The sequence below is a fragment of the Protomyctophum bolini genome (genome assembly GCF_963924005.1).
Source record: "Protomyctophum bolini genome assembly, chromosome: 17".
Classification (NCBI taxonomy): domain Eukaryota; kingdom Metazoa; phylum Chordata; class Actinopteri; order Myctophiformes; family Myctophidae; genus Protomyctophum; species Protomyctophum bolini.
This window is the reverse complement of record NC_137878.1, coordinates 28,698,744-28,713,702: the sequence shown is the minus strand read 5'-3', so window position 1 is coordinate 28,713,702 and position 14,959 is coordinate 28,698,744. Positions and strand designations below refer to the sequence as shown.

Sequence of the window (14,959 nt, the reverse complement as noted above, 5' to 3'; positions counted from 1 at the left end):
GAAAGCAGCGGCGTGAGAGAGAGGAGAGAAAGGTTTCAGTGAAGCTCGCATTAAACGTTCACATGCCCTGGAACAAGACCAGTACACAGTCCCGCCGCATCGGATACAAACGTATACTTCAGTCGAAGAACCAGACCTAATTTTAGATGAATCAGAAGTAGGTCACGGGAAAATTGAAAAACAGCTAGGGCGTTTCATGGTTCACGAGAAATCATACATTTTATGTAACTATCCTCTGATCGCATTAATTATCTCAATTATTGTTAGTTTGATTTGCTGTCTCCGATATTCATTTGGCAGACGAATTACAGTCAAACATAACTGACAGCCTTGTTAATCAGGCGGTTCAGGCAGAGTACTTTTTTTCTCTCCAGCAGTCTGAATAAGATGTGGATGAGGATAACAGTGATGCTGATCTGATGACGTGAGAAGTAATGCTCAATGCTGTCTTCATCTTTAAATAAAATAAATATTTATTTGTCGATGTCATGTAGATAATAATCGATATTTCCAATATTTGTATTTTGGGCTACTAATATCGTCATTTGAATAATGCTCAGCAATAAAACATGTTTACACTGAAATGGAACTGAAATCAGGGAAGTAAAATAATCATTAACCCATTTTGGGCGGGAACCCCTTTTGGTGTTCGCATTATGTTATGCTTTAGCTATTGAAAGAATAGCAGATCTACAAGCTCATAGCGCGCCATCGAGTGGCGCTCTACGAGCTTGTAGGTCTGCTATTTTTTTTTTAAGGTCAAAATGGGTTAACTAATCAAGAATGCGTATACAACGTCACCTTCTGTATGAACAGCACGAGGATGGGGATGAGAGCAGACCTCTCCTGCTCCAGGGAGAAGAGTTACCTTCTGTATGAACAGCACGAGGATGGGGATGAGAGCAGACCTCTCCTGCTCCTTACCTTCTGTATGAACAGCACGAGGATGGGGATGAGAGCAGACCTCTCCTGCTCCTTACCTTCTGTATGAACAGCACGAGGATGGGGATGAGAGCAGACCTCTCCTGCTCCTTACCTTCTGTATGAACAGCACGAGGATGGGGATGAGAGCAGACCTCTCCTGCTCCTTACCTTCTGTATGAACAGCACGAGGATGGGGATGAGAGCAGACCTCTCCTGCTCCTTACCTTCTGTATGAACAGCACGAGGATGGGGATGAGAGCAGACCTCTCCTGCTCCAGGGAGAAGAGCGACCGCGGCGTTCGGACAAACAGCTTTGTGTGCCCGTAGGCCACGTCGTCCTGGAATCCATGCTGGGTGACGATGGCTTCCACCGCCTCCCTGTCTGTGGCCATTAAGTGGTTCGGCCATGTGTATTCACATGTCATTTTATACCTACAGGGGGGCATGCAGGAAAGAAGGGGTCAATAATCTAATTGTGTTATAAAGATCACACCCGTGGCGGCCGCTGGCCTAGTGGTCCAGGCCACTAGGCGTTGCGTGTTCGAGTCCCGTTCATGACGACCTTTGCTGCGTGTTTCTCCCCTTCCCTCTCTCCCTCTTTCCTGTCTATCTATTAAAAAATAAATCACACCCGTGTGAAGTGAGGGGCGCTCTTATCATCATACATCAGATTCCGTGCTCAGCAAATGAAATCATCATAATTGGGTACACACAGATACACAAAGCTTGGCATGGGATTGGCTAGCGCCTCAAAAAAGACCCATTCAAACCCTTCTGAAGCTATATTCATATCATCCTCATCATGTTTGGTCATTTGAAACAACATTTCTAATATTTATTTTTATCCTTTTATTTTATTTATTTTTTATTAATGCAAGAACCATGGCTTTTATTTCAGCATTTCCAAGAAGAGAAAGGCTGTAGTTCAGGACCGGATGTAACCTCAGTTGTCTGCTTTTCTGTGAAAGCCCTAACAAATGCTTCTTTTTAAGTTAACATATTTGGATTTTCCCAGAAAGATAACGCCATAAATCACTCACACTGTGAGTGATTTATGGCGTTATCTTTCTGGTCTCACAGTGATTTCAACACCTGTCAGTCACTTGTTCATAGGCTAGTAGCACACAGCAATGCATGCATTGTCAGGGAGCGTGTGAAATACACAACACAAACGTAGCACATTTTTGTTTTATTTGTGTTTCTTGTTGAGCCTTGTTGTGCCTTGAAATGAGCAGGGAATTTATATTTTACTGCCTATCCCATTTTTTGCCACAAGGTGGCAAATCTGCCTATGACAGGTGGGTGACATGGCGTCTTTCTTCAGATGCTATGAGAGAAATAATAAACAGATTGTCTCCAGTTCTTCACTGTTTGTTCAGACTGGTGCAGATCAGTTTTAAAAATATAATACATTTATATGGTCTAATTATCTCCTGGGGGGGGGGGGGGGGGGGGGGAGGGCATTTTCAGACCGGGGGAGATGGGAGAGGGAGGGGCTGTTCAGCTCTGAGCAGGGCACTATGGAGACGGGCAAGTTGTAGGAGGGACGCATGCTAAAAGCAGTCTGACTCGGAGATTTTCCTTTTTCTCTTGGTGTGTGCGAACCACTGCCCTTTATTTTGATATATTTTTTGAATGACGAAATGGTGTTGGTTTGGTGGTGGTGCGACAGTTGTAGTTAGTAGCGTAGTGTTTCAAATAGTAAGTAATATAAGCACTTTAATTTGAAATATCTTTGAAAGTTGGGATTTTTGCATGTCATCATGTTTGGTGGGGCAGTCAGGGCTAGGGGGGCATTGCCCCCCCCCCCCCCCCGTGCCCATGCCTATATCCGGCCCTGCTGTAGTTTCTATTAGTTTGGAATCACCATCAGGCAGGTTTCAGATCTGTCCATCCATAGCCCAGTGTTGTGTTGTGAAAGCTGAATCCTTCCAATTCCAGCATTGTTTGTTGTTACATAGTCATAGTCTCATGTACTACAATAGATGGCCAAGAAGATTACTAATGCACAAAGTTGTTCTCATTCCTCACCTCTGCAGAAAACGTGCATATAGTTGTCGGTAGGCAAAGCCTGCCCTGCGTACCCGGACATTTTCCAGCAGGCCCAGGTAGGCCACCTGGTGCTGGCCACGAGCGTCGTCAAATAGAACCGGAGACTTCTTCTCATTAGGCTTCACACAGCGCACGTAGTAGGGCTCCTGCAACACCGGACAAAAAAACATGTCTTTGTTGGTTCTACAGGAGTTGAGACTACATCATCCTAAAACGTTTCAGACAGAAAGAGAGAGAGAGAGAGAGAGAGAGAGAGAGAGAGAGAGAGAGAGAGAGAGCCCACGACACAGCCAAGCTGCAAAATGGTAAACTGACTGCAATGACCTCAATCAGACTTGCAAAATAATTAATTACACACCAGCTACAGTAATATGTATTTTTAACAGCGCATTAAACAGCATTATTCATCTTAAAGGTTTTGCGTCTGGATTCAAGGCGGACACATGCACTAAATGGCTAAATCACTTTGGGACAGCTATTTTCCTGCCAAAGAAAGGAGACTGGGATTTGGTCATTCACTTTTCCTCAAAAACAAATGTGAACGATATGCCCTGTATGCCACATCCCTGTCAGTGCCGCAGGTGTGTACACCCCCAACTTCAGCTAGGTTCGGTGGAGTTCGACTAATATGTAAAGCTATAGTCAGATGAAGAGATTGGTCACAGTTGCTCCCACACAGAAACTGTGAGAGAAATCATCCATGCACTCATTGTGTGATCTAAAATATTAAAAAAGGATATCAGTAACTGTTTTTTTTTTGCCTCAGCTACATGGAGATGCTTCAGCAGCACGACACTAGGTCATAACAGCAGGAAATGTCAGACCTCATGTCAATGGAGCTGAGAGCGATGTGAGCTCCATGCTTTGTTGTGCATTCCTTTCCTTTCCATAAACACACAACCAGACAGGAAGGGAATTGGTGACCTACAAATCTTGTTACTCTCTGACCCAAAGGAGCACATAACTATGTAATGTATGCAAATCACATATGGTACTTCCACTTGGCTGTCTTCCAAGAAGAGCAAGAAGAGATTCAGATAATCATTAGACAGACCAACTCTTTCTCATATGCACTGGCCTCAAACGAGAAACAGTAAAGTAAACCAAAAGGCATATCTGGGTCAATGCTGTACACTGACAACAACAAAATAACAACAACAACAACAACAACAAACTGGTGTCCCAGATTTGCAACAGGTTTCAGAGTGATATGCAAACACTTGGAACTTGAAGTTCGGTGCCGACTCTGCCAAGGCTGAGATCAATATAGCCAATTAATACCACGAAGAAATGTAGCACATCATTCTGTGCCCAGCGAGGCAGCCTGCAGCGACAGTAAGGCATGATCTTATCATCTTACATTTGGAGGAGAGCGCAGAGTTGGCTTAAAACTTTGACGGAGCACGCCGATGCCATTCAATAATGTGGACTTCTATTTTGTATATAATTAACTCTATATAATTAAGTCTCTGTCAGACATGTTTGTAAACCATAGAATATGTATAGGCAAGTGCAAGATGCGCAATGCATCGATTTCGCCATTCCGGCTATAGCAGGCTATCTTTTTTTTATGTGCTGAGCAATGTTGAACATAGCCTATGCATATTTTATTTGAGGTTTCTGATTACCAGTAATTGATTCAGCATGAAGACTAAAGTGTGCTAAATGCATTTATGCTTTGATCCCGGCCCTGATAAGTTGTGAATACACTCAAAGTCACAGCCAAAATAAATCATGAATTCCACACGTAACGTAGGAATGGTCATAAATGTCCGTATGATTATGAATGTTAAATTGTGTTTCTTCAGGTGTTATAAATAATAATCACACCCGTGTGAAGTGAGATATGATACAACCATTTTTCAAATAGTGTTTCTTTGTCCACAGGTTTTTTTTCTGCCCCTCACTTCTTTTCCTCAATACGTACTTTGCTCAGCCAATCAAATAATCTCAATTCAATGCTCAGCCAATCAAATCATCGCTATGATTCACACAAAGCTAGGCATAGGAGGGGCTAGCGCACAATCAGCTCATCTGTTCTGCTCACAGAAACAGACACACGCACGCAGACAGGACCTATTACAATAGGCTGCCATACCTGCATGCGGGCAGGGAATTAATTCAGGAGGACGTGGCATCAAACATCACTGACCTTGCAAGCCAGCTTGCCCACGAGGGCCACGATGGAGTTCTTAAAGAGGGTGCCGGCAGTCAGGGGTCGCTTGGTGACCTCTGTGATGCCAAGCTGACCATCTGGCCACATCTCCTTCAGGACTGGATTGGCACTGAGAGAGAGAGAGAGAGAGAGAGAAATAGATTTTTTTAAAGGAGGCCAAGGAGTGCAGAAAGGACATCATTAAATTAATGGGGTTATACAGAGTAAAATACAGAGTGTTGATATGTCTTATACTGTATTTGTCACATCTGTACACTATAATATGAGTCAAATTAACACTCTGGGTTTTACTGTGTACTAGCAGGGGAGCGAGAGAAAATAGGGTGTTGAGTAAAGCGATGGTCTGATCATGGAAGGTAATTTTCACTTGTCCCAGTTTGTGAAACTGTCCTGAACCTCCTCATGTTGGGAGACAAACATTTGTCACCTGTTATACATGAGACGCTTGAAATCTTGGAAAAGCAGGTCCTTGTTCTTGTCCAAAAAGCCCTCGACAGAATATCTGAAATAGACATAATAAATTAGATAAAGTCAATACACTGTCATGTGACAGTAAGAGTGGTACATTTGGCTGCTAAGGCTAATGGAGACTCCTGGCTGAAGAGAAGTCAATTTGTGTGCCACAAAACAGAGGCAGGGTCATAAAATAACACCATAACTCATGTAATCTTACATTAAATTAATGGGGTCAGCTGACACCTTTTTTTCAATTTACAATTTAGGCATTTAGCAGAGTTATCATGAAACATGCGTAAGCTAAGAATGTAACAGTGGAATATCTATATAATGAAACTATAAACTATACATACTATACTTACTATAATATACATATATACTATAAAGTGCTATGACTACATAAAATGCAAATCTTCTTCCATTAACAGCCCAAATGTTGGAATCTGTTTCATGTCATAAACGTGTCTGGGTCTCGGACTTGGCAGGTAGGTTGGAAATATCACACACTATTGGCCAGATCGTGGCGCTATGACAATAACGCTCTATGACAATAACGATCTATGACAATAACGATCTTCCACACTTCCTACAGTACCTCATTCCTCTATTCTACACACAGCACTGACCGAACGTGTCACAAAGCCCGTAAGCAAAGGCTTGCCTTAAAACAATAGTCACACTGCTTTACTCATCTTTACAAATGAGGCACATGGATAAATTCCCCAGAGCTTATATTTGGGTGTTGGACTAAATTCACAGAGACATTCTTTGAAGCTAGGCAGTACATTGGGCATTTGGAATATTTAGGGGAAGAATCAGCAGGACAGTTCTAGCGTGTAGTGAGGTTATGTAAGCCGCCTGACCCTTTGGGTTGAAGGCGGCTGAGGATGATGACGTAAGACATTTTGGAAACGATGCTCCTGAAGTGCCTCAAACCTCTTTTCCTTCTCCTTTTCAACTCCTCTTCCTCTTCACCTCACGCCTTTTCTTGCTTTTTCCTGTCTCCCTCCCTTTGCCTTTTTCTCCTCTCTCTCTCTTGCTCGCTCTCTCACACATATACCATACACATTCAACTCGCATTGTAGGTAGACACACACACTTACATATCAGCACGCATGCACACACACACACACACACACACACACACACACACACACACACATAGCGTGCCACGTGTCATCTGCATGGCCCTGTGACTGAGTGTGTCCTCAGCAGTCACATCTGAAGGCCAGGATGACAAAGCTACGAGGGACAGATGTGTCCCTGGAGCCCAGGAGTGAAAACATGCACCACCTGAACCGATTCTGGGGAGGGGGGGCTGGCGGGGGGAGGGGGAGAGAGAGAGAGAGAGAGAGAGAGAGAGAGAGAGAGAGAGAGAGAGAGAGAGAGAGAGAGAGAGAGAGAGAGAGAGAGAGAGAGAGAGAGAGAGAGAGAGAGAGAGAGCATGCGCAAGAGAGAGAGAGAAAGAGAGAGAGAGAGAGAGAGAGAAAAATAGATTAACACTGTGACAGGGAAACAGGATGAATGGATGGATGGATGGGTATAGACTGGAAGAGAGAGAAAACAAGAAGGAGGCTAACAAGGAGACAAACCATGAGATTGAAAGAAAGGAGGAGGAGACACGAAGAAGCACTGTATCTAGGACAGGACAGGACAGGACAGGACAGGACAGGACAGGACAGGACAGGACAGGACAGGACAGGACAGGACAGGACAGGACAGGACAGGACAGGAGTCACAGGCTCCCCACAGGGCGGAGGATGATTTAGAGAACTGTATATTTAACAATGAAGGTCACCGGTGGTGCAAGGGTAGTGAATCTAGTGATGTATTTATTACGCAGGGTGAATGTTGGCTATAGCACTGGCAGTCTCGGAAGAAAGCGACAGGTACTGTGTATGGTGATGGTCATCTTCCTTAGCTATACAGCAAAGAATTCAATACACAGCTGTACAAAGTGCTATATTTGCCGGTTGAACTTGAAGCACTGTAGGGATTTAAACTGGATGACAAAGAGCCAGGAGAGTCGCAATAAATAAGGATGAAAAGAGAATAGGAGAAGTGCACAAAGTAGGTCAAAGCCAGTGATAGAGGCTGTGTTGCGGATGAAGGGAGGGAGTGGAAGAGGACAGAGAGAGAGAGAGAAAGGGACCTGCAGGGTGGACAGGGCAATGGTATATTTAGCTTAACTAATAAAAAGAGAATAGGGCAGAATCAGATCTGATGGGACGGGGTTGCGTGGGGTGGGGGTACACTGTCAACATTGAGGTGTGGGGACCTTACAGGGGGTGACAGCTCGGTGCCAGCGCCCCCCCAGGAACATGCTGAGCAGAGACTGGGCTGGGGGATAACCAGTTGACATAGACGCTCAGCGACAGTGAAGGCCAGCTGTCATACAGCCGTGGTTTGTATAAGCTCTAATAATAGTGCAAACCATGCAGTGTTGATATCAAACAGGTCCTCGGGACCAAAGCTTGGACGAGGGAACAGAAATCTAAATAAATACATCTGTCCTCAAGCAGGAACTGCGTTTGTATAGTCAAACTTGAGAAAATGGCTTTCAATTGTATAAACTGTTCCTCACAAAACCAAAACTACTCTGCTTGAGTACGTTGTGTTCTATGTAATGTTGTGCTGCCCCTCGCCCTCAGCAAAGCCAGCTACTACTTCAGTTCTCCCTCATTATTGCTGCCACTACTGGCTTAAGTGACCACATCTTGCAGTGTGAAAATAGTCTCATCAGCTCCCTCCCTCCACCCCACCTCAGCATCCTCAGCACATCTTGCTCCCATGACATTACAATGTCCTTCCATGTCTAGAATGAGGACTGTACACATGATAAGTATTCATTTTGTGAAACCAAAGCAGTAATGGACAAATGGTTGCACAGTGGGCCTCACCTTGCCACTGTGACCTTGAAATCTGGGCTAATGTATTTATTATTCCTCACAGTGCGATATATTATAGTGACACAGTGAAATTGTGAAATTCTGTCATAGTCTGTTACTACTTAATACAGTGTTCAGTGAAATCCTTGCATCTTCTCCATATTAAATTATACTATATATTCATTGCCCATCAGTATCAAGGACAATGAATTTCAGCTGCGTTAGACTTGATGATTGCGCGACACTACAAAAGTTTAGATCTACATTACTATCCCCATACATAATTGTTGAATATTTCAAAGGGAATGATCACAACTGAGCACAGCATGCGAATTAATACATTTTTATAGTGGCTTAACAGTCATTTTCACCCCCATTACAAACTTTTATGATAATTTCAACCAATATGCCATAAACTGCCCTCTTGGAAATGGGATTACATGCCATCTGCTTGTCGGTAAACAGTAACAAAGCAGCATGTCACGTGTTCTGCCATAAATTCTCCCCCAGGCTGAGGCTGATGACATAATGATGAAGTCAGCAAAACATAATACACAAAATAAAACAACTCACGTGACATCTCCAGCGTAGTGCCGGACACGGAAATGCTTCTGAAACTCCATGGTTTTGTCAGTGGGGCTGAGCTGGATGGTTGGGAATACAATGCATAATTGATCATTGATCAAAGAAGAACAGAATAGAATGAGATCTACACGGCTGAGTTACTGTAGGAGTTCATTGGAAAGGAGAAGGGGATGTGATGGAAAAGAGACGACAGGCAGAGGCTGTTCTTGGTCTGACCTTGCGGGAGGTGTAATGTGGGTGCTGTGCCAATTTGTCGTTCATGCTCTCCAGACAGACGGTGTCTGTAACGTTGCCTACACCGAGGCAAGCTTCATCCAGGATGGAGATGATGCCTTTGTGTGACTGCTCCACAAGATCCAAAATGATCTGGTTGTTGAAGTAGTCGATCTGGACACACACACACACCATTTAAAAAAATATATATATAACGTTAAAGGAGCCCATTTTCAACAATGGCTTCATATAACTGGTCCTCACTATTGCTCATTGTGATGCTTGGGTGGCGCAGTGGTAAAGTGCGGAGGTTGTGGATGGTTTCAAATCCGCCATGGTGCATCCAGTTTTGTCGAGCATCTTGTGTACACAAATAGGCAGGTGTTTTGGGGAGGTAAGCCGAGCGGGGAGGGTGATATTTGTCACTGCACCTAATCAAACCAATGTGTCTCATTGTTGGTGAGCTATGGACAGTTCAGAAACATGCCTACCAATGATATCAAACTAATACCAACTTTCTCTTCCTGAAACCTTTGCATGCTGAAATAGAAGCCATTACACTTTACTTAATAAATCTGCAACAGTGATGTCACCGGTAGGCAGGTTTCTGAACTAGCCCACTTCTGAGACTCAGAATGAGTAGAGGAAATGGTGCCATCCTGAGCATAATGGGCATTCGTGAGAACCAATTCAATGCTATATATGCTTTGGAACGGACTGATTTCTATCACATTAGCTATTGGGGAAATTTATACCAGGCAACTGTTTGAGTACTATTTACATGCATGTTTCATAACTTTCACTTCATATATGCATGTGATTGTGATTATACTGTGTGCTGTACGTGTCTCTCCATGTCTGACTGTGTTTATGCCTGTATCTGCGTGTACCCACGTGTTGCCAAGTGATGCCCTCTCTCTGGTATTCACTCTGCTCCTGACAGAGGATCAGCTCTATGAAGAGCTGCTGGAGCTTCTCATTACAGTAGTTGATGCAAAACTGTTCGAAACTGACCAACAACACGGGAACAAAGACGTTAGCGAGAAACACCGTCTCATTCTCTTTATGCATAACTAATACATAAAGGAGAAACCAGAAAAATCAACATATTTGATATTCTTTTACGTAGCCAGCATTCGCGTTGATAACAGCTTTGTACACTCATTTAATTACTAAAATGTTTGGAACATTCTGTTGTGAAGTTAGGGTCGACATAGCCCTAAAAGACTAAACTAACTCAACTAAAAGAGGAATGTCCATCATAGCGAATGAAGATCGGTCCATTCGGAGTTGCAAAACTCATCAAGCTCTATGAAAAAAGTGTCTCTCATATTACCATAGGAAAGGAAGACCCAGAGTTACCTCAGATGACCTTAGATTACATTACAGTCAAAATAAATGCATACAAATTCCAAGTACAGTAACAGACATCTCAACATCAGCTGTTCAGACTGTGTACATTATATCAAGAGAAGAAAAGACCTGATTGGGCCAAAAAACACAAGCAATGAACAAAGTCAATGATTAGATGGCTCTAACATCTGGGGCACAAATATTGAAAATATATATTAATACTAGCGATTCTTAACTTGACCCAGTTGCATGTCCTAAAATGGCCAGGACCAAAGCCAACAGTACTCTACTCTGGGTCCCAGAAATGGAACTGAGAACCACTGATAGATGTTACATGTATTGTACATCAATTTAGGTGAAATGATGAGGGACCAACCTGTTGTTATCAAAGATCTCAAAGCCATAGATATCCAGGACCCCAATGACAGTGTTTTTCCCATCAAGCAGTGGGTTGTAGTCTTTAACTTCAATAACAGTGTTGATACGACCCACAATCCAGGCAAAAAGTCTCTCGTACAGAGCCTGCAGTGCCGAGACGAAGGGGGGGAGGGAGGGAATATATACGGTAGTGAGAAAATTAGATACAAGCAAAGTGTAGGAGAATTATGATGTTAACACGGTTTACCTCAGGCAGGGAGCTTGATTTAAAAACAATCAATTCACTAGCTAACAGGTTCAGTATACAAGTTGTGTATTAGCCATAGGTTGTGATGAGAAATAACATGATCTTATCTGACGAGAGAATAACACCTTGGCAAAAGCATCCCTCCCAGAGCAGGCCTCCTGTTGAGTGTGTCCCTTCTCTATAATTTCGCCACCCCCAGTGGCCACAGTGCGGTACAGCAGGCTCTTATTGACAGTATCTGGCTCTGTGGTGGTCAGCTCAGCGATGTGGTTCACAGCCTCTAGCCCCACCACCTGGACACTCTCACCATCACACTCAAACTGAATATTACCCTGAAAAGGTACAAGCATCATTAGACACAAGATCACTATACAATTTTACTAACTGAATCATTCTTGGAAGTGTACACGAGCATATACTGTGACAGTGTCATATAATTTGTAATACTTTCATCACTGAAACATTCATTCACATGTGTTTTGTTGTTTTAAGGGTTTTTAAACCACATGTACCCTAGCTTATTCTGGGCATGCAACAATTAGGCGAACATTCCTTGATAATAGCAGAAACCAAGCACAGATAGGGTCATCAAGCTATAACCTACCAGAAGAAGAATGGTGGCCAGGATCATGTAGATGGAATCAATCTCTGCTTCTGAGAAACCAATCACCTTCAGAGCACTCATCACTGCTTTGTGACTGGAGCGATCATTGCTGGATGCCTAAAGGACAGAGAGGTGTTTGAACACATGGATTGAATGGAACGAATCCAGAAAGAAACTAAATGAAGAGGCAAATATTAACTGCCAAAACGATAAAAGTTAAAGGTTATTGACATAAAAGGTAGATTAAAGCTATAAATCACAGACTTACAGTGGTCTCAGCTCCCTCTTTGGTATAGACATAAACAGCAGGGTCATTTTGTAGGTGAAAGGACTCCAGAATCTCATCAGAGCCTCCACGCAACAACTGTCAAAACACAAACTCATAGATTTACTACGTTTCTAATGAGAATACCTATATATACCTCATATGCTCAAAATGGACTCAGAATACTTGAACTATGGCATATCACATTTCTATTGTCCCACTTGTGTCAGTTTCTCTTCAAATGAGATGGACAGCACTTGCAGTCAGGTCTTTTTATCTGGTATTTATATGAATTTTGTCAGTATTAAAGCATTACTTATTTTCTTGAGACACGTTAGGGATGCTAGGTTTCAAGCAGTTAAACATTATTAACACAAGAAAGAGTTTGAGCATGTTTAAACTTTAACATTTGTATTAGTGTCTACCTGATAGAATGAATGGAAGTTCCTCTCCCCCTCTTGCTGGTGGATCACCCTAGACTAGCAAGGGAAAACAGAACATTATTATTGTGAGCAATAAACCATAATTGACACAGGTTAAGAACAAAGGTCTACTACTCCATCTATGTGACACATAACAAGCAGGGTCAATGCCACCTAGACCTCCGTGCCCTCACCTTCTCTAGCAGATAGTTGTTGATGTGTCCACCAGTGGGGTCACCGTTGAAGTTGAAGTTGATGTCCATGTACTTGCCGAAGCGGCTGGAGTTGTCATTTCTAGTCGTTTTGGCATTCCCAAACGCCTCCAGCACACAGTTGGACTTCAGCAGCACGTTCTTCACACTGATTTATGATCAGAGCGGTGACCATGATGGAAGGATGTGGGCCACATCCACAGGGGAAGAAAAAGATAGGGCATAGTGAAATGATGGATGGTTAATGTCAAACCCTCCAACAAACTCTCGTCAAACGGTCCAATGATTGATGATGGTGATATGAATTGAACTTGAGAGTAGGAAATGTCTGTTGTACAGGTTCACTGTGTTGCTCAAGGACACATAGGTACAGGTAGTCGCTCTAACTCCTGAGCCTCTGGCACCCCTCAAGTCATAGAGCAACAGTACCAGTGATCTTTATCTCTCTCCACCCAAACATCATAGCTTCCTAATCCTCAGTATTAATTACTTACCTCTCTACCTCTGCCCTCTGGTTGGGGTTGGTGATGGCTGCTATGTACTGCATGATGTACTTGCTGGCCTCTGTCTTTCCTGCTCCACTCTCACCTTGGACAACACAGATAGGCGAGGTAATGGTAAACGGAGGCAAATTATGGCAATGGCAAAACACACAACAGTAGTCTCAATCTTCTATTCTAACGCATGGAAACGTACTGCTAGTAAACAATAATGCAGTTGCTGTACTCAATTGCCTATCACTTACATTTGAGGAACGTTTAATACATTTCAGCAGAGCAGCAGGGGTGGTATTGCAGTCGCTGTACTGCACTGCGGTGACGAAAAGAGAGCTGAGCCAGAAGGCGTGTACTGAGCAATCTTCGTTCCTACTCTCACCTATGGTCATGAAGTGTGGGTCATGACTGAAAGAATAAGGTCGCGAATACAAGCGGCCGAAATGCCTTTTCTCAGACGGGTGGCTGGCATCTACATAGGGTGAGAAGTTCAGTCACATGAGAGAGACTCGGAGTAGAGTCACTGCTTCTTCGCCTGGAAAGGAGCCAGCTTAGGTGAGTTAGGCATCTGGTTAGGATGCCTCTCGAACATCCTCTCCCTAGGGAGGAGGCCCCTGGGCAGACTAAGGATGAGATGGAGGGATTGCATCGACTCACTGGCCTTGGAACGCCTCTGGAGAGGGAAGTCTGGAGCGCTCTCTGGTGGAGCTGTTGCCCCCGCGACCCGACGACAGATAAGCGGATGGATGGATGGAAAATACACAGATTACTATGAAAACCTGTGATTTCTTCGCTCCGTCAGTCACGCCACCATATATGGCCGTCAGTCGCTCACGACTCATGACACGTGGATCATCACCTAGATCTGCATATATGGAGCCGGCCAGCAACTCTACATCTGACCTCAAACCCTTAGATCTCCATATATGGAGCTGACCTGTTCTGACATTCCATATGTTGATCTGACCTCGTCAAACCCTGTACACTCAAGATACGCTCCATATATGGCCTTTAGAGCGATGTCGCTTCTCGCTCTCAGTCATGATGCTCGATTTGGGCTTTGTTGAAGCTCATCGAGCACTACTGTATGTATTAAATTATAGCGAATGAGTGGGACTTACCTGAAATGACAATGCAGGTGTCTTTGGCTCGTCTCTTCATGGCCTTGTAAGCGGCATCAGCAACTGCGTAGAGGTGTGGTGGGTTTTCGTACAGCTCCCGTCCACGGTAGGCGTCAATGGCATTTTTTCCATAAATGTCCAGCTCTCTGTATGGGTTGACTGAGACCACCACTTCTCCAATGAAGGTGTAGATACGGCCTTTCTCAAACCTGAACAAAGATAAAAGAAAATACGGTAATGTAAAATTGACTAATTAATTATTACATCAATGGCCTTAAACTAATATTGTATTCTTCATACTGCATCAATCAGGAAATAAATGGAAGTTATAAATTAAAGTTAGGCACCATCAGTATGGTTAAGAATAAGATTAGGCAAGGGTTTGGTGTGGTTAAGGTTAGATTAAGTACATATACTGTGTACAAAGAAGCTATACGCACACCAAAGTCCTTGTGGCGGTGCCGGCACACGGGAGAAAACTGTAGAGGAGATCTTGAATCTTGAAGGACAGCGGGTAAGACAAAAATGAATCCTTGGGATTCATTTTTGTCTTACCTGCTGTCCTAATA

General features: G+C 43.5%; 1 protein-coding gene across 1 annotated transcript in view; it reads right to left on the bottom strand.

Moving 5' to 3' along the window:
* myo1g (myosin IG) overlaps window positions 1-14,959 on the bottom strand; it is a 36,757-nt gene that overhangs the window by 19,945 nt on the left and 1,853 nt on the right. Inside the window, exons 2-16 of the mRNA XM_080788280.1 lie at window positions 14,391-14,599; window positions 13,270-13,363; window positions 12,758-12,923; window positions 12,567-12,620; window positions 12,145-12,240; window positions 11,877-11,993; window positions 11,398-11,604; window positions 11,024-11,169; window positions 10,189-10,303; window positions 9,298-9,468; window positions 9,070-9,140; window positions 5,580-5,654; window positions 5,129-5,261; window positions 2,956-3,122; window positions 1,149-1,356 (exon numbers count right to left, since the gene is read on the bottom strand). Of these exons, the coding sequence (XP_080644406.1) occupies window positions 1,149-1,356; window positions 2,956-3,122; window positions 5,129-5,261; window positions 5,580-5,654; window positions 9,070-9,140; window positions 9,298-9,468; window positions 10,189-10,303; window positions 11,024-11,169; window positions 11,398-11,604; window positions 11,877-11,993; window positions 12,145-12,240; window positions 12,567-12,620; window positions 12,758-12,923; window positions 13,270-13,363; window positions 14,391-14,599 (2,029 nt within the window). The remainder of the gene's footprint in view (window positions 1-1,148; window positions 1,357-2,955; window positions 3,123-5,128; window positions 5,262-5,579; window positions 5,655-9,069; window positions 9,141-9,297; window positions 9,469-10,188; window positions 10,304-11,023; window positions 11,170-11,397; window positions 11,605-11,876; window positions 11,994-12,144; window positions 12,241-12,566; window positions 12,621-12,757; window positions 12,924-13,269; window positions 13,364-14,390; window positions 14,600-14,959) is intronic.